The sequence below is a fragment of the Cricetulus griseus genome, chromosome 6, assembly GCF_003668045.3.
Source record: "Cricetulus griseus strain 17A/GY chromosome 6, alternate assembly CriGri-PICRH-1.0, whole genome shotgun sequence".
In the NCBI taxonomy this organism is placed as follows: domain Eukaryota; kingdom Metazoa; phylum Chordata; class Mammalia; order Rodentia; family Cricetidae; genus Cricetulus; species Cricetulus griseus.
Genome location: NC_048599.1, coordinates 82,660,459 through 82,680,413, shown reverse-complemented (window position 1 = coordinate 82,680,413; position 19,955 = coordinate 82,660,459). Strand labels below are relative to the sequence as shown.

Here is a 19,955-nt window from a genome sequence, read left to right as displayed (position 1 = left end):
CCTCCAAGAGTCAGCCTGACATCTGGTCACTTCACACCATGCCTTAGTCCCTCATGCATTCATCCCCCAACAAGAATGAAAATACCAGAGGAATGCATCTTACTTCAGGACACTCTACCAATTTAGGCTCCAAGTGGCTACAGCTTTAAGGAGGCATTCCCAGGAATATCCTAGGAACTCTATCCACCCCCTCAGAATAGCAGGCAATTGAGTTAGTGATGGTGACTCAGGCTGGCTTTTTAATCCTGATCTAAAGGAACCACCACAACCCTAGAAAGGAAAATAAAAAAGTCTAGTGGAAAAGGCCTCCTCCACCAATGACTCATGCTCCACTGTGTGATTCGCCTGGTGCTAAGACAGAGTTAGGTTCATTAGTCACTTTAATGAAATTCTCAAAGAAAGGATTCTCCCTATAAATAATAATGAGCTCTGAATCCACAGTGTTTGTGTGTGAGCGTGTGACTCACCTTTCTACCATGCCAGGCAGCACCAAGCGTGTCACCTGCAAGAAAAAACAAAACATTCATGATGGCTGAGGACACAGGCAACAAAAGAGTGAAGGACACTCACCCACACCAAAGAGAAAGAAATCATGAATCCACTCATGACTCTACAGAGAGAAGCTTTATTTCACACATGCCAGGAGTACATAAGGAGAGCACACTGGGAAAGTTTTCAGTGAACGTGGCTAAGACTAACCTTGTCTGAAAAAGCAAGGGCGGCATGGGCACCTTCAAATAACAAAGGCTCTATGAGAAGTGGACATCTCTTAAGTCCTTCCCAGAAAAGACGAATGTTATTAAATGTAACAACATCCCACATACCAAGATGGCTTAGGTTTTCTAATAAGAGCTCAAACAATCTTTTCTGGTCAAAAAAGGCTTTGGGGAGGGAGAATGCTAGCAAATGACATTTGACAAATAGTAAGTGCATTCACTGTTTTCTGTGGTCCAGCTAGCTATAAGTAAACACATCCTTAACCTTAACACTTGTGGTCTCTATTGACCAACAATGAAAAGGTGACATGTGCAGTTTAACAACTTCATAATTACTGGCCAAATAAACACAATATTGAGACAGGCTACCACTGAACTGTTTGGGATATTATTCTCCAAGAAAAGTTAGAAGTGCAATCTTTGTCAAGATGACCTCACAAGTCTTAAACAAGTCTTGACTCAGCTTGGATCAGTTCTCTAAGCAACACAAGAAGCTGAAATGCTTGGTAAGCATGGACGTTCTAAGCTTTTTATCTTCAATGATACCACACACCAATTAAAATGACAGCATTTTTGATAAAAGATTGTTTTTCACAGAAATACTCTGAAGAAAAGGTCATGAAGACTTTCTGCAGTGAAGTGTGCTATGTAGGTGTACAAAGGTCAGCTACAGAGATGGTCATGCACTCAATGAATGAGCTCAAGCTGTCACCATATCATAAAACAAAACAAAACAAAAAATAACCAGTATCAAAGCAAAGGACTATCTTCAGAGTTTAGCAGAAACATTTCAACAGAAGTAAAGATCTGACCAAATCTTCTGGCCCAGATGAAAAAGGACAAACTAAGAGCAAGTATAGGCTGGAGCTTCCTGTATCTCTCCTTTTTACAGTCTGTGTTTTCACATAACTCATCCTCATAGGGTAAGAAGGCAGGACAGTCAGCTGTCTTTCAGCATTTGTTCTTTCCTGCAGATGAAGTTTCAAAGCACAGAATCTCTTTCCCACTTGTGGTGCCTCCCATGAAAAAACATGTTTTACAATTTCTCTGACAACTGCATGTGGCCTATAACTATTTCATAAGAAGCAGGACACACAATGTCTTGGTCATGAACTCAGAAGAAGAAAATAGCCTGTCTTCTCCGCCATCTGTTCCTTTTCTTTATAGGTATAATATGGATTCAAGCGAAAGAGCCATTGTGACCCTAAAGTGAATATGTGGAAGGGTGACAGGATAAGACACAGGACCCCTATTGATAGAGGAGCTACTGTGCAGCACTCTCAGCACCTGCTCCAGTAAGCACCCTGATTGCTCCCGGCTCTGAACTCAACAGATGACCCATTTTAATTCTGTTATGTCCTGAAAGTATCTCTGTTACAAGACTTAACCAATATTTCTTTTTGTTTGTTTTGCAGTGTTTGGCATGAACCTTGAGGCCTTTGGCCCAGGCTAACAGTATGCCACTGCCCTAAGTACCCAGGCCCTTTAACCAAAATTCTAACTAGCAAGATTGACCATTTATGTTGGTAAACACTGACCAATGTTAATATTTTATGACTCCTCCCCAAAAGAACAGTCCCCTACATTTTTCTCGATTTGCTTGACCCAAATCAAAATGTCCCTACTGGGCTTCAAACTAGATGTGATAGAACTAAGTCAAAGTAAGGCTGACTTCAGAGTCTGTCTTTTAATACAATCACTTTCTCCTTTTTAGGTTAAACATGAATTTCAACTTTGCCGATGTATTTCCCAAGATTTGTCTTTCCAGAGGCAAATGACAGCTGTTTAATACATAACCAATGAATGTTAAGGCAACTGTGGTGTGCACTCTGGCCATAATTTCAGTCCTTCTTATGAAAGTGTAACTGAGCTAGGTTCTTCTTCCCTGAAGTCCTAATATGTTAAATGAAGATTTAAACACATGTTATTACATTCTTAACTTATAATAAAAGATGTGTGTGTGTGTGTGTGTGTGTGTGTGTGTGTGTGTGTGTGTATGTGTGTGTGTGTGTGACAGAGAGAGACCCCACAAACAGCACACCACAGAGACCTCTGAAGAGACACTGGTGTCCCTCACAGTCACACTGACTACCTTTTTAGCATCCAATGCTAAGCATGATATGTCCCACAGTTTAGAACCAAGAATGGTAACACATTTCAAGGTCATCCATTTCAACTGACCATGCAGAAGTTTCTGGACAATTCTTTCAGTATTTTAAAAATATTTCATTTGGGAACTCCTTGGGGTAGCGGAATAATTCTTAGGTTGTAGTAACTATTAAAACTCTTTATATTTACCCAAAACAAACAAACTTGTTTTGAACTTGAACACTCAGAGCAGAAGAATTTTACAAATTGATAAGGTTTTAGGAGACCTCTATAATTATGTGGCTAAGAACCAAGGAACTAAAATCATAAAGTACTTTTGATGTGACTTTACCAAACTCAGGAGATAAAGACTATATACTCTCTGCATATCAACTGAGAGCCAGGAGCAACACCATAGAATAAGCACCCATCCCTCTGTTTTATCTGCAGCCACCAGGGTGGGTGGGAAGAACTCAAGATCCACAACAGGATACCCCTATGAGCAGACAGAGGGCACTGGTGCTTAGGAAAAGGAGCAGTTACAAAACAGGCAGAGCTTCATAGATTATGCTTTGGTTTAGTTATAAAAGCATTAACAGGAGTTCAGTGAGGAAAAAAAATGCCAGGAGGAACTGAATGCAAAAAGGCAAACTGTGAGAAAATATGATGTATGCTATTGAATTTCCAGACTAACTTGATGGATTTAACAGAGAACAAAATAGAGATGTAAAATATATGTACAACTGATTAGATTAGATGTGTCATGTAGCTTGCATCTGTAGAAGACATGAGTGTCAGACACTCACAAAGTAAAACAGGTATACTGTGAAATATTTCATTGTAAAGGATGGATTCTATACAACCTTAATAGTATCTGAAAATGGTTTTCTTTTATGATCACCACACTCTAACAAACTGAGCTAACCAGCAAACATCAATATATTTAGTGTATTTTATCAGGGAACTATAATGTTTAGCTAATATATTAGAAAGAGGTCTCCCACTCCACGTAGAGGGATACTCTCTCAGCCTAGGCACACTGGGGAAGGTCTAGGCCATGCTCCAAATGATATGACAGACTCTGAAGATCCTCCATGGAAGGCCTCACCCTCCCAGGGGAGCAGAAAGGGGATAGGATAGGGAGTCAGTGGGGGACAGGGGAGGAGGGGAGAGAGTGAACAGGGATTGACATGTAAAACAAGCTGGTTTCTAATTTAAATTAAAAAAATAAAGAGGTCTCCAAGCATTTTCACAGAAGTTATTATTCATTCCCCCAAATCCTCAGTTCACCAGAAACAGAAAAGAGGAAGATAAAGAGAACAAGTTTAAAAGTGTTCTTACTTTGTGTGTGTGTGTGTGTGTGTGTGTGTGTGTGTGTGTGTGTGTGTGTGTGTGTGTGTGTGTGTGTGTGTCTGTGTGTGTCTGTGTCTGTGTCTGTGTCTGCTCATGTATGCATGTGCTTACATGTGTATCCATCTCTATTAAGGAAATGAGACCTGCTATCTGCATAGTAGCCAAGTGGAGTCCAGAAGGTAGCTGGTTAGTGCCTGTTGTAGCTTTCCTACACACATGTTGGTGTGTGTGTGTGTGGGTGTGAATGAGATTTGTAGGCACCAATTAACCTGGAGAATTACCAGGTAAGCTCAACCAGAGTTTAACTTTTGGTTGAAATATTGGGGAACTATAAATCAGAAGCTATATTTTTCCTTTATGCCATATCATGTTTCTGTTTTGAGTGAAAAACTATCCAGAAGATGGTCAGAGACAATGTGAAACCTCACATAATATAATCATACTTACTAAATTATATCAACATGTTAAGAATTAAATATCTTTTTGATGACCTTATATGTACTGACATGACCAAATATATTCTTTATAAATGTAAACTGAGAAGTTCGAATAACTCAATGTAAAGAATAACAATGCTTTGAGTGACTAGTTGCTAAAGAGCCAGAAATATGCACTGACTCAATGGTCAGACAACCCACCAGCAAAGACACAAGTCCTCACCGGTAAAAGTGACAGTCCTTCTTAGAGCTCATCAGCTTCTCCTTTTTACTTCTGTGTGCCATAAAATGGAAGCTCATTTAAAAAAAAAAAAAGTCAAACAATAACACTGAGAAGACACAGAAAAGTTAATTTGAACGTGCTTTTATAAAGTCAACTAAAGCTCTGACATTACCTTTCATGACAACCAGATTCTAAGTCATAAATCCAGTTCCAGGCCTTCTTTACGTGGGCACATGTATACACATCATTTAAAAATATTCAACATATAAGTAGACAGACTTAACTGTATTCACATTAAATTAAATTCTCTCTAACATGAGATTTACAGAGGACATTTTAAGTTGTTAAGTCTCATTTTACTTTGCATTTATTGACTAGTACCTTAATACATGGGCATCTATACCTATATACCAAGTATTGTTACGAAATCTCACTGTTCATCTGCACTACATTTCACAGCTCACATGGCGTTTTTGTAGTTAATTAAATATGCTAATTTTAGACCATTTGCAGGTGATAATTACTGTGCTAGGAAATTTGTTGTTTCTCTTTAAATATTTCTAAAACGATGTTATCACAACTTGTGAGTTTGGTGGTTAATCATATTAGATAAGAAGTAATAATAAATGTGCCTCTTTTCTAGCCTTTTTTCTTTTCACTTGAGGTTGCCTGGACAAATGCACAGCAAACAATTTCAATTCCATTCTGTGGTGGTTTGAATGAGAATATCCCCTATAGGATAATGTATTTGAACACTTACTCCCCAGTTGGTGCTGTAGTTTGAGGAGGCTTAGGAGTTAAGGCCATGTTGGAGGAAGCATGTCACAAGAAGGTGTTCTGAGGCTTAAATGATTGTGCCATTTCCAGTTTGCTCTGGGTATGGTTCATGATGTGAACTCAGGCTAAGAATCTGCTGCTCCAGCCTTTTATGCCAGGCTTTCCCACAATAATGGACACTTACTCCTCTGGAACTATAAGCCCAAATAAATTCCTTCTTCTACTATATGATGCCTTGACCATGGTGTTTTATCACAGCAAAAGAACTGTAACTAATACAGTTTTCCTTAAATTAGATAGAAGTCACCACAACAGAACTTTCATGATAATGACAGCTTCAAAGACTGCAGGAAAAAAAGTGTTTCATAAGTACACATACACATTTTTAGTAATGTTTTCACTAATTCACATTACAAAAATAAGACAAAGACACTTTAAAGTCTAAAAAGTTAATATACATTGTCTCACACGTAGCTCTAGTATCACTTCATAAGTGGCATGCAGTACATAAATGTACACAGATGAATGGCTTCTTAATAGCTTAAGTTTGAATTTCTAGGAGAAAGTCACATACTCATTTTCAAGAGTGGAATATTTACTGGTACAGATATTTATATTATGGCTAGGAAAGAAATACAAAGTTCATTTACCTCATACAAAATCACAATCACTATTATTAAATCATTTAGTTGAGATACATAACCCAAAAATAAACTGGCTGGCCTAGAAAATCCTTGAAAACATTGTATTAAAATGTAGCCATCTGTGGCCAGGATTACACAGGATTTATTTTCTTCTTAGTGCTCATATAGCTTTCAAATATTTCTGGCAAACATCTTGCAGTATTTTTATAATTAGTAAAGTCCTAACAATCTTATTTCTTAAAAAAAAAAAGAAAAAAAAAACAAACAAAACTGCCAAAGGCTAATATGACTATTTTTCCTTTTATTTCTACAGCAGCAGTCACTGCTGATAGAAGGAACCTACATGCCCAGATGACTGTCTAAGCGTTCCCACTGTTTGGTATGGAAGTTGATATAGTACACCTTTCTATACCATGTAGCCTTGGTATTTGTCATTTGTTCCAGAACTCAAAGGCTCACTCTAGTGAAAAGACTGTAATAATATTCAAGGAGCCAGGCAATGCTGTGCATTCCTTTAATCACAGTACTCAAGATGCTGAGTCACAATTGTGAGTTCAAAGCTAGCCTGGTCTATACCAAATTCCAGGCCAGCCCAAGTTACAAAACAGGGTCCTATCTCAAGAAAAATATCAACCAATCAAACTTAAAACACTTAATTTAATAAAATCTGTGTCACTACTACATGTGACTAGGGGAATAAAGTAGAACACTTTACCTCAGAATACAGGCTCAGCTTCATGAATCCAGGCTTTTCATGAGCAAAATTAGGACATCTCCCATAGCCACTTTGTTCACCTCTGCCCTAACTCTACCTCCAAAGAAACCTGATTAAATCAATCAGGTCTGGATTTAGATAACTGAGAAATGGGACCTGTACAATTTGGAAGTAAACAGTTCATTACAAAAATCTGAACCAAGTGTTCAACTGAAATAACGAGCAACTTAAAAAAAAATCATAGTATAGTTGTGAAAAGAATTAACAATAATGTTCTACAATCCCCTCACATTTTGAGAAACGAGATGAGAACTCTACTGGAAACCACACCAGAATGACATAGCACACACTTCCTTTGGCAAACTGTATAATTTGAGCTCCATGGAGGTGAGGAAGTGAGAACACAGCTTAATTAGAAATTCTTAGAATCTCACCTGTATAACTAACAGAGTATTTACTGCACAGGGGGTGGGAAGCTTAATTAGATACAGTTTTTAGAGCACTCTGCGATCTCTAAGTATTATTTGATTTTGCCTTTTCTTGGTGCTTAAGTCTTTGAGGAAGTTCAGAGTTCTCTTACTCTGGAATGCTGCCCTAGGCCATAAATAGAGCTTTTCCTTGTCCAATAAATCCCACTTTGATCTTCAAAAATAATATAAAAGGGAAAAAAAAGCTTCCCAGAACAGGCAATTGCTTGTTAACAATGTCAAACCTAAAACCCTAATTTCTGCATTCTAAACAAAGATTATAAAGAATGAGCAGTATCATCTGGTGTAAGTACTTATCCCCTGCCCCCCCCAAAAAAAAACCATAGATGACAAGTTCTTAAAAGTGACAGATGTTGAAAGGAGAAAATGATTCCTAAAGTTCAAGATACTGCCATATTTTTACCCATATGAAAGGCATTTTCCTAAGAACTAGTTCACCATGAGCTAAAGAAAACCTCAAACTCAATCTATAAGGGTGTTTTTGTTTTTGGAAGAAGAAAGCTGTGGAAGAGGTGCTGACCTGCAGTTTGGAAATACTTTGCTTCTATTGTGTCTGAAGCAGACTGTTACTGGCTATCACTGAAGGCTAAATGTAATGAAAATTTTAAGTAGCAGAGGGACAGCTAGCTTCAAAATGAATTGGAATATCCAAGTTAATTCCAAGAAAAGCCACAATGGGGCTTTTCATCCACACACACACAAAAAAAAACCTTGGATGGGGGAATCAGTATTGAAGGACACATCCTACTTAGGATTTATTAATTAATTTCCTAATGTTATCTGGGAGCAGACTATCAGGATACATTTCTAGCAAATTCCTAAATTAAATACAATTAGACTGAGGAACAAAACTCTTCTCAGAGATTTCCAAACTAATGCTCCCCCTACTGGTGCTGTGTTACCTACTTGAGGCATATCCACATAAGAAAGAAAATGAACACTTTGGTGCTTTCCACCCTTTGACCATTCATCCAAATGGGTAAAACACTTCATTTTAGGCACTTTTGGTAACTGGCCTAAAATGAAGACATGGTGTCACAGCTGGAGAAAACAGCTTTTCAAAAGTGTGTAACAAGGGCTTTGAGGGTAGCAGGCAGTTCAGGCAATATTGTTTTGATGTCACTCACCTGAAAAAGAGAGAGAGCCACCTCAAAAGGTTCTATTTGGGTTTCAGAATGGGAAAGGTTTAAATGCTGTGACTCCACAAAGCTCATAGGTGGAAACCCCAACAGTACAATACACTAAAGGTGGGGACTTCGGAGAGATGATTGATTACATCATGAAGACAATCTCTTTACAATCGGGACTGATGTCCTTACAGAGATCTGATGAAACCTGTTTATTTCCCCCTTCACCATGTGAAGAAGACACAGGAAGAAGATACCAGTGTGAGGAATGGGTCCCTCTTCAGACACTGACTCATTAGCAACTTTTCACCCACCCAAACTGTGAGAAATATACATTGGTTCTTTATCCAACATAGTCAGAGGGGTTTTGTTGTAACAGCTACAAATGGACTAAGACAGAGAAGTTGATTTGGTCCAAGCCACTTGGCTCCTTCAAGTCCACTAAGCAACTGCTCAGTTTGAGTAACCTGAAGATCTGGAGTTATTTGAAGGGGAACTCACACTCAGACTTCTAGAAGCACTGGTCACACAAGAGAGAGCAGCAGGGCTGCTGTGATCTAGAGAAGCCAGGCATTAACTGCTCACATACCCACTGCTATGTGGCTCCTGAGATCTGTCACATGATTTCCAGAGCCCCTCCTCTCCCCCGAACCCCAAGAAGCTATAAATCTGAATGTGAAGCTCTCTGGTTTTGAAAACTGAATCACCCAAAACATGCTGGTAGGCCATATCCAGCTACAGATCATTGCCTGTAACCTCTGACCTAAGAATTTCTCACAATTTCCTTCAACTGATCCTTGTTCACCATTGAGGGTCATACTTAGACTCAGTGTGATTCTTTAAAGAACTAGAAGTTTTAATTTTTAAAATGCACTCATCTGTTTGTAGGAAAAACATCAGCTGAGCACTGCTTAGCATAAGGCAGGGAACAAGTGGGACACGGTGCCAATGTTCACGGTGCGAATGCGCATGTGTAAACAGCTCCATGCTAAGGACTGCAAAGTGAAAGGAAGCCATGCAGGTGCCATGGGCCCACATAACTCCAAGCCTAATAGTCTAGAAGAGAAAGAGGTCCCTGTCACTCCAGCCTTCAGAAGACAAGATTGCCAGTCATACACTGGAAATTGCACCTTCCTATTCCTCAATAAAGCAAATACTAAAATGCAACAGCATTTACTCAAGTGGAGGTATTCATACATTTTACCTGGGTTATACCATTATACATTTTCTTCTCTGTTCTAAGAAAGGTAACTAAGAAGGTTAGAATATTCCCTCTGCTAGGATAGAAGTCTTGATTTTTCCAACTTTTACCTTATTTACCAAGACCATTAGGAGCTTCAGGGGTGGGAACCATTGGAAGGAATGTTTTTTCCTTCCAATGTCTTTATCTTTTCCTGAGGGTTCTAAGACAATGATTACAAGAATCAAAGGACTAGAATATCTTGAAACAGGAAGAGAAGAGAAATGTGGAAGATAGTGGAACAGGCTATCAAATCTGAAACAAATGGTACAAGTAGGTTCAGTTTTGTCTTTAGACTGCTGTAGAATCCCATATAGTCTCTTTAAAGTTTGCCTTCTATTTGCCTGCCTCTGGAGCTGTGGCTCCACTCTCATTTTCCAGGCAGTAATCAATAGCTATTTAACAATTTCATTTGTAAATTTTCAGTATTCTAGGGTGGAAATCCCAACAGGCACAAAACGGGAACTATTTGACTAGAGGGTGGTTCAATATCCTCAAGTTTGTCTCTAAACCACACTATTTCTGGAGAGTGAAGATCATTGTTCTTATGAGGTTTATCTGAGATTTTAGTCACAGAACAACTGAAACTGGGAGGAAACACGACCTGGTAGGACTCCTCTTCAGGTTTGGTCTATCTGCTATACTGTTCACCTCTACAGAACTTCTACCACTTAGCTGACGGACAGGGAACAAAAACAAGGCTAAATCTAATTCTGAAAGGATCTGAACGCAGCACTGGAAAAGCAAGTAACAAGGCTTTAAAGAATTCCTTGTGACTTCAAAGACTAACAAAGTGAGCCACACGGACAAAGCCTAAGCACTGGACAAGGTTCAAAAGTGAAGCAACCAGGACTGGGGAGAGGGTTCAAACCACTTACTGCTCTCACAGAATACCTAGGTTTGGTTCCCAGACCCCACATGGTGGTTTAAAATCATTTATTGCTAGGGAATCCAATACCCTCTTCTGGCTTCTGTGGGTTCCTGCACTCATGGGGATACACATAAGCTCATTCAGGGACACAGACACACACACTACAAAATAAATCTTCAAAAATAAAGTAACCAACGATTGTTGAATGGCTTGGGAAAGCTGTTTACAATTAAATACTAGGGGTCTGTAACACTGTTAACACTGCTCCAGTTAATATTTCTTCTCTGATATTCTCCTGGATCATCTCTTTACCCAGTGATGGCCTAAAATTCCTTTGAGTTCAGGATTATTTTACTATTATAATGCAGGGCTTACACGTTTTTTGTTTTTTTGTACAATCACCTGACCCATTCATTCATGCAGGTCAGGAGCACATGAATCTTTCAACAAGATGCCAGGGCTCTACCTCTAATTTTGAGCATGAACCCCAAACCACACAGCAAGCTGATCTCCCCAACATCCCCTGGTACCCTTCTTATTCTTTACCTTATCATTTGGCTAAGACATGAAAAAGATGAGCCTGATAGTGAAGAAAGACTACTCCAATCTTCCCGAATACATTTATTGTAGCTTCCGGTTAGACACTGGTGTCTTAGTTCCCCTGATGCCTAACCACCATAAAACCTAAGCTCCTGTAGCTAACCCAGTTTTCATCTCCTTTTAAGTTACCCCAAGGCTCACAGAAGTCATTGCCGGTTCTGGCCTTGACAACAAAATGCAATCAGTTAAAGAAAAATAGGTACAAGTCATCGAAATAGCTTCTGGGGCAAATCACAGCATCATAAGAGACTAAACTCAGGAGCATCACACATAAAGCTTCAACATAGGGAATGCCCTTCCTCAATATAAATAAGATAAACATATATGCCATAGAAAACTGAATGGTTTGTCATTCTACCACTAGCACTGTCTCACACATACACTGGATTCCAGAGCTCACCATGGTTCTCTATCTGTTGAACATCCAAGTTCCTATACAATCCTGACCTCATGTCATCTTCCACCATTTGGTTTACCATAGTTCATTGATCATTCTCATTGCTCCAATCAAACCATTTTCATATCTGCATGGTATCACGGAGGTAATTTATTAATCTTAACCACAGTACAACAAACCAAACCCAACTGTGCACTATGCTCCGATGAACGAGTGGGCATCATGAACCAGGAATTCTGAATGCTTTTCCATTCAAAGTTTACATCACAATGATATAAGAAAATTTAGATTCATACTTAAGACTGACTAAAGAATGATTATTCAACTTATTGAGGAAGTATTTTAAACAGTAAATTCCCTTAGTGCTTTTAAAATAGGATCTGGTATACAAAAGAAGGCTTGTATAAATTTTAAGCTTATATCCAAATCTTCTACTGGTGATGCTTCCCCTCAAGGTGGCTAACAAGTGTTTAAAAAATGAGCATCCATGTCCATGAAGCCAGATCATGGGAACCAGTTTACATATGCAAATTCAAAAGGAGAATGTGGAAGAGGAAGAATAAAGAGGGGGAGATAAGCTGTATAACACACCAAGATATTAGGAACAGTATCCCATTCCAGTTCCCTCTCTCTTCTCTTAATATAGGGGCTCACTATGTAGGCCAGGCTGGTCTCAAACTCCTGATTCTCCTGCCTTAGTCCCCCAGGTCTGGGATTAACAGGTATGCATTATGTCCCCTGGTATTTATCATCACTTTTTAAAAGGGGATAGCTACTTTGCAGGGCTATTGGATTTGTGGCTTTTTTATCCATGACACACACCAGCACTATTTGGTCTTTAAGCAAGGATGAGATGAATCACATGCTTATCTGTGCTAAGATGCTATGTGAAGGACACGGTCTGTGGCTGGAGAGCAAGGCCTTGGCCTTTCATCATTAGTATTCTACAGAAGACCAGCCAAAAATTCATGTTGTGGGAAACAGGAGGCCAGCATTTTAAAGCAGTATCAACAATGAAGCAAGCAGGACCGTAAGACAAAAGACTAGGATCCAGAGTAAAACCCTACACAGCTGATTGGCAGAGAATAGAAGTTATCAGCAGACAAACCCATAGCTGGTACTAAGAATTGTACAACATAAAGCTTAAGTGCTTGAACAAGGCTTTCTCATTAACTTATATTGTGAAACAATATGTTGTGAAACACCTCACCCTGCCTGCCTTAACACTCATTATTCTCAAGCATTTGGCCAAATAAACCAAAAGAAAGAAAGAAAGAAAGAAAGGAAGGAAGGAAGGAAGGAAGGAAGGAAGGAAGGAAGGAAGGAAGGAAAAAATCAGAGCAACAGTAAAACCACTAATTTTTAAAGGATAATCTCACAAGATATAGCAATAACAGAACAGAATTTGTAATAATTTTTGACCCTCTCTCCAGGGTCTTAGGTAGTTCAACATGGCCAAGAATGATCTTCAATTTCTGGTCCTTCTGCCCTTTCTTCCACTTCCTAAGGCACATGTGGCTACGCCTGGTTTTATGAGGTTCTAAGGATTGAATCCAGGGCTTCGTGACATCTATGCAAGTACTCTACTTACTGAGCTACATCCTCAACTCTGAGTTTCAGAGACATTACCTTGTTTCATTCAAACAAGTCACTGAGGTAAAGAGAAATATCATCTTAAATTTACAGATGAAAACTAAAGTAAAAAAGTAATTTATCCCAAGACTAAAATGGCTAGAAAATGTAGTTCCTTAATTATCCTAAAATCCTAGAGAGATTCCTAAAGGGTGAGCATTTATATGAATCTGGTAAAGAAAATGCCCTTAAAACTATATAATATATTTTTATTAGGCACATTTAAAAGCATCAGTCTCACAAATGTGGGTCTTGCTCTTTATCTACTCATATCTCCACTGGTAGCTCATCTGTTCACTTCAGTTTATATAAAAGCCAAATAACATACATACACACACACACACACACACACACACACACACACACACACACACACGGGGGGGGGGGCGGTGCAGGGGCTTGGTTCATAACAAGAGAGATGATACCGTGTAGTAATTAGTAATTATTAATTTAACAAAAATATTGCCATTTTATCACATAATACATTTGAGGGGCCTTTTAAGTAATAAGCTAACCAATGTTCTTTATCTGTAAACACTGAATTAACATTTATATTACACTGAATTAACATTTACATTACACAGGGAAAAGCAAAGCCATACAAGAAAAGTCAGGCCAAGTGTATAGTACTAGGTTCTTGGACTTGAACCAGCCATGTGGGGGTCATTGTTGGTTTCTCTTGGGATATGAAGACATAGACATAGTTTTTCTTGAAAATTCACAGTAGAGAAAAACATCAAGATCCCATTACAAAGTGAAACATTTAATTCTTATTTATATTTACCTTATCATTTTGAATACTTCTGACAAACTATTTCTCATTTCCTTTAATACACTACTGTATACATGAGTTACTGAAGTGCAGTTGCTTTTACAACAATGTTCAGATTTAAACTGTCTGACACTCTGCATGGGAATTCAGCCTCTGGCAATACTTCCCCCTCATTTGGTATAAGGAAGTCAGTAGTAACCTCCATAGCTCCTGCTCAAGCAGAGATTGGGTGTTTAAACTCTAGCTATTGCTTCTTTCGCAGAGTCACAGTGTAATCTTGTATTATACACTGAGTAAAATGACTATAACACATATTGAGCAACTAGTGACCTAGCTTGATATCTTTGTTGTTCTTTGTTTTTGAGACCGGCTCTTTCTGTGCAGCCCTGGCTGGCCTAGAACTCACTATGTAGACCAAGCTAGACTTGAACTCACAGAGGCCTGCCTCTGCCTCCTCGTGCTGATATGAAAGACATTTGCCACCATGCCAGGCTATCCTGGCTAGTTATTATTTACAGCTAATAAAAACTACTCTAATTGGTTTCTAGACTCCTGGCTTCCCATGTAACAGTGAATTACTACATATGTTGGAATGAAACAAATCAGCATGAGCAAATGGCTCAGGTCAGTCAGCCTTTAACCTGAGCTAGGTTTTGCAGTCAGTTATGGTACCAACCATGGTGAATGTGTACAGAAGACACAAGAGAATTGTTAGGTTGTTAGAAAGCAAACTAAGACAAGTGTGTTTGGGGGTCAGTTCTTTCTGCTTTCTGGAGACTTAAGGAAATAGACCACATTCACCTGGAATACACACAGAAAATAACAGTTGGCAGAACTGAGCCAACGAACTCTTTATCAGTATTTTTAGATAGAAAGAGCCAAAAAGATGACAGATTTGTAACGAATCTGCTTACCTTGCAAACGGAAAGAACATTAATATTTATCAGTTTCTTGATGGTCTGCAAAAAATTGGATAATTTAATGTAATTTTATTAGGAAAGTAATGATGTTACAAATATACTTTGGGGGGCACACATCTGAAGCTTCTTCAGATATTGCAAAGAACTATAAATACAATAGGAGCTGAGGTCAAAAGGTAGATTTTTGCTTTATCTCAATGTTATAATTTGTGTAACAAAAGTAATTCATACTAACATGCAAAATGTAAGCTAAATTCGAAAGCCAAATTTGAAAGTGAAGAGACACACTAAATCCAAAATAAAACACTTAATAATTTCCTCTCAACTAATAGGGAAAGTGGAAACGATTGCAGTTAAGAGTTTCAAGTGATTTTAAAAACCTCACATGGTCCTTCAGGGATGTGACTTCTTAGTTTTCATTAAAGGATTATGAATGTATCAAGGCTGCAGATTTCATTTTGGTAAAGCTAGTTTACTTCAATCAACTATGCTGCTATATATTAACATATTTATGAGTTTTTAAACTGATTTTTTGATGTCCCAATACTTAAAATAGAGTTATCTTAATCTAATAAAAAACAATAATAATGAAATTACAGCTATTATTGATCCTGGCACTGTATAAATGACATTATAAATATTTTTTTCACTCAATCTTTCTAGCATTCCTATGAAGCTGCCTATTTTACATTTGTGGGTGAATAAACAAACTACCTATGGTTAGGATCATTCCCACAAGAGCCAAGCTATGATTTGCAGACAGCTGGACTCTGATGTTCAGTCTGAATCATTATTCCACAATGTCTCACTGATACTTTCATGCATTCTTTTTGTTTCCATAATAAACAAAGACTCACATTGTCCAAGTCAGGAACTTCCAAAAAGTATTCTGGATACTCGTATGACATACCCACATTGTTCACTGAAATAAGACAAGAATGTTAGCTAGCACATTTATTTTAATAATGTACTGAAATGTTGAGATTAACTTATCATGACTAAAATGATACATATAAAGTTGTATTTAAAATCCTCATTACTCCAGTTTAAATGTTCTTTACTTCATGAAGTCTTTCTGTACTTACCACCTACATGCCTCTCCCTGTCCATGCTAGCTGTCTGGAACGTGTGTTCCGCCCTCTGTACTAGTCATCTGTAGATAACGCCAATCAATTCCTCTGCTCCACACACCTTCATGTTATAGTAGAAAGAACAGAGACTGCACTGTGCAAGGGACTGGAAACTTGGGTTCTAGCTACAGCCTGAATGTGTGACCTTAATAAGTCATGTCCAGTTCACATCTCAGCCTGTTTACTGCTAATGTAAGAGTTTACTCAGTCATGTGACAAATATTTACCACATGCTTGTAGGCAAGGCATGTGGTGCTAGGGACTGGAAAGGGCAGAAAGAAAGGGAAGGGTTCTCACATCACGGGGTTTACAACCTAGTAGGAAGAGAAAGTTCCCAATCCAAAGAATCAATTATTTTACAACAAAGTATCCAGTGTCATGATAGTCCATCTCTAGAGAGCCAGAGGTTTTCTTCTGGTAGCTAGGAGGGTAGGTCATACCAAGTATCTCTAATAAACGGTCCATGGAAGGCTGAGGTAATAGCTTTCTTTGAGCTCTCCCTGCATAATCATCTAACCTCAGCTTGGTGACATAAGATAAGACTACAGATCATTTGGATACTTTTATACATATTAGGTCCTATATTTGAATACTCAGTTATCAATGGTTTCTCTAGAAAGACAAAGACAAATGCAAAAAATAAGAAACATTCTCAAGATAGATGAAATACCCCTGCTTTACATAAACTAATTAACTCACAAAATAGATTATCTATTTATCTACATTTAACTGTCACAAAAAGCCCATCAGGTAATTTCTAAATTATACCGTAAAAACTAAAATCCACCGCATTTAAAAGGAACGTGCCCAAGATTTCAGGGCAAACTATGCCAAAATTCAAACTCAGAAGTTTGACTGCAGAGCCTAAACTTTAATCACTAAAACTGCCATATACCTTCACCCGTGATTCACTCAGGCAAAGTGACCAGTAATAACTGGAAAATAAACAAAACAATGATAGTAATGTTTAACAAAACCAAAGCGCTAGGAAAGTTTCAGTTGTAAGAAGATAACAAAATTATGGTCAGTTTTCTACAGCCAGATAAACCTGATAGGCATACCTTTTCCAATACTAAATTAATAGTAGAAAGGAATGGGATAGTGTTCTATATTTAACTAAGTCCGTTACTGGAGTCTGCAAGGATGTCTTAAGCAGTTCACCATTTGAAAACAGGAAAGCCGATGGGTAGGATTCATGCCCATTGAATGAATGGGCATGGGTCTAGATTAATTTTTATCTTATTCCCCCCTCTACCAATTGTCTCAGCAATCACATTTATAAAAGATGTTAAAAATTAAACGAAAAAAACTAAGGTAAGGCCTTAAGTGCAGTTGACTTTAGTTTAATCATTGCAGAGTTATAAAGGATGAATAGTATATAATTATTAAATAGTATAATTGTAAATGTTTTTTAAAATTGTAAATCTTTTAAGAGCCAAAACTGGTGGGCTATTTTTATTATTGTCCTGAAATCTAGAACTTTGTACGTAGAACAGTTGACTTGCTATCTTAGCATGTGCTATAAGCATAAAATTGAACTAAGGAAGCATATAAATAACTCAGCAAGCTAGGGAGCGTTATTCTGGTTGAAGTTTAACAGCAGATAGCTTTCTGATCTGCCTCTGCTAACTGAGCAAAGGCAACTAGCAATGCTGTCTGCTCATACAGTGAATATAGGGAAATCTATCCAACAGAGCCATATTAAGAAAAAAACAACTCTTTGGCCCATAATAAACTATCATGCAGGAGGACTGTATTTAGTATCCTAAGCGCCCAACAAAAACTGAAATCTAGATTTTGAAGCATCAAATCTAGGTTTATGAGCTAGATGAGTAAAAATAGATGTCAGACTTACCATGGCAAATGCATAACAGGGAGCAGGACTCTTGAGACCTCTCTGCTTCCCTGGATGCATCTTCTGCAGTAGCATGCAAGCTAGCTATCATCTTTCCCAGGGAGAAATCAGTTCATTGTGCTGTGAACAACTGTTACTCCTCTCAGCTCTGAGGAAAGAGCAGCTCCAAACACAGTATCTTGGGATGCTGAAATTTTATATTCAAGGCATTTTGGAGTCAGCAGATACTGGATGAAGCTCTGAAGTCTTAAAGACAGGACCCACTAAAAGCTCAAATCACAGATGAAACTGAATCATCAGGCATCATGCCTACAACTGGAGGAATTTTATCACAGGACATTATCTCTTCTCTGTATTCATCACTTCTAAAATCATTTCCTACCCCTCTACAACCACCTATACTCCTCCTACACTCCTCCCCTATGGGGAGTATATCAAATTTTAACCATCTGACTTTAACTGCCCATTGTGGGTCTCAGTGTATGTGTGCATTGACAAATCTGCCTGCCATTTCTCTTGCTACTCTGACTGTCAGACCATTTCAGCAGGCTGTACTATCAAATCTTCTGAGGGAAAATTTGAGTGCCATCCCACTCTTCAATAACAGTTTCTAGTAAGTGCACAACACTAGGACTCTCTTGGAAACCCACTGCAGTTTTATTTTGAGACAGTAGGTGACAGCAATAACCAAACAGCAGATAGGAAGTGTTCAGGGAATGCTGAAGAGGAAGTGCTGTGAGTAGGAGTGAAAGATGGAAAGATTCCTATTATAGCTTAATCTCATTAAGAATGGATGCAAGCAGTGCCATCACTTTCTGTACTTATTACAAGATGCTTTACAGGATCCACAAAAACAATCTCACAAGTTGTTCTAACCTTATTCAGAAAGTTGAAAATCTCATCTAATGGGTAGTATCTTAAATTAGCATTAAAACTGCACTGTCAGTGAGTTTGTAGCTTCTTCTTCAGCAACTACCATTCTGTGTTGCTGCTCCCATCCCCCTGGGCCTGCAAAACCCTTTCAGTAGTTTGTCTCATTCAGAAAGCAATGTGCGTCTGTGTAACTTCTGAATTCTCACTGTCCAGTAACCAGCTCAAGGCCTTGAACATTGAAAACCTTCCCAACACTCCTAGTGAGGTTCCCAGACTGGAAGAAGCCTGTCTATTACCTCTTCTCCAGTTGCTGTAATAAAATACCCCGACAAAAGTAACTTAAGGGGGAAAAGGTCCATTTCGGCTTGCTTGCAAGGCAGGAAAATGAGTGTCAGAGGAGCTGGACGAGCTGGTCACAGTTGGAAGCAGAATGATCAATCACATGCTCATCTCACTTTCTCCTTTTTAAGCAGTCCAGGACCCAGCCGACGGAAATGAAGCCACCCACTTTTAGGATGGCTCTTCCCACCTCAATTAATTCCCCCCAGGCGTGCCGAGAGAGTAAAAAAAATCTTTCAAGGGTATGCTTAAAGGCTTGCCTTCTAAATGATTCTGGATCCCATCAAGTAGACATTATGATCATTACAGAACCCAATGGAAGAGGTGGGGCTGAGAGAGAAAAGACCAAGGAGGATGGGGAAGAAGAAAGGCATAGGTGATGGACAGAGTTGCCATCCTTATAGACCTAGTCCTGGGGGGGGGGTCTCTGCAGGAAAGACTGGCAGGGAGCTGCACTTAGTTATACTCTGAGGTCCCATTCTGAACCCCAAAGAATACTATTGTCAAAGTAAGTGCTACATTTAGAAAGAAGAATTGGAAAATGCAGACTAATTCTGAGTGTTATTTTAAATTATATCATAAATGCTTAAAATCACCTCCATATCTCATTCTTTAAAACAAAACAAGATTTTGTTCCTTCAAAGTTCATGTACTGCTGATGTTCATGGGCCTAGAATCCTCTATCACAGCCAGTTGCCAGAGGTAGAATGATGTCATTAGAAAATTAGATTTCTGGTATCTGGGTTGGGCACGAGGGT

At 38.6% G+C, this 19,955-nt stretch overlaps 1 protein-coding gene across 2 annotated transcripts in view; it reads right to left on the bottom strand.

Annotated features, from left to right (window-relative positions):
- Hsd17b12 (hydroxysteroid 17-beta dehydrogenase 12) overlaps positions 1–19,955 on the bottom strand; it is a 127,607-nt gene that overhangs the window by 16,948 nt on the left and 90,704 nt on the right. For both annotated transcript variants that reach the window (XM_027422412.2, XM_027422411.2), the window contains 3 exons: positions 15,858–15,922; positions 14,995–15,039; positions 468–502 (listed from right to left, as the gene is read on the bottom strand). In XM_027422412.2, the coding sequence (XP_027278213.1) occupies positions 468–502; positions 14,995–15,039; positions 15,858–15,922 (145 nt within the window). The remainder of the gene's footprint in view (positions 1–467; positions 503–14,994; positions 15,040–15,857; positions 15,923–19,955) is intronic.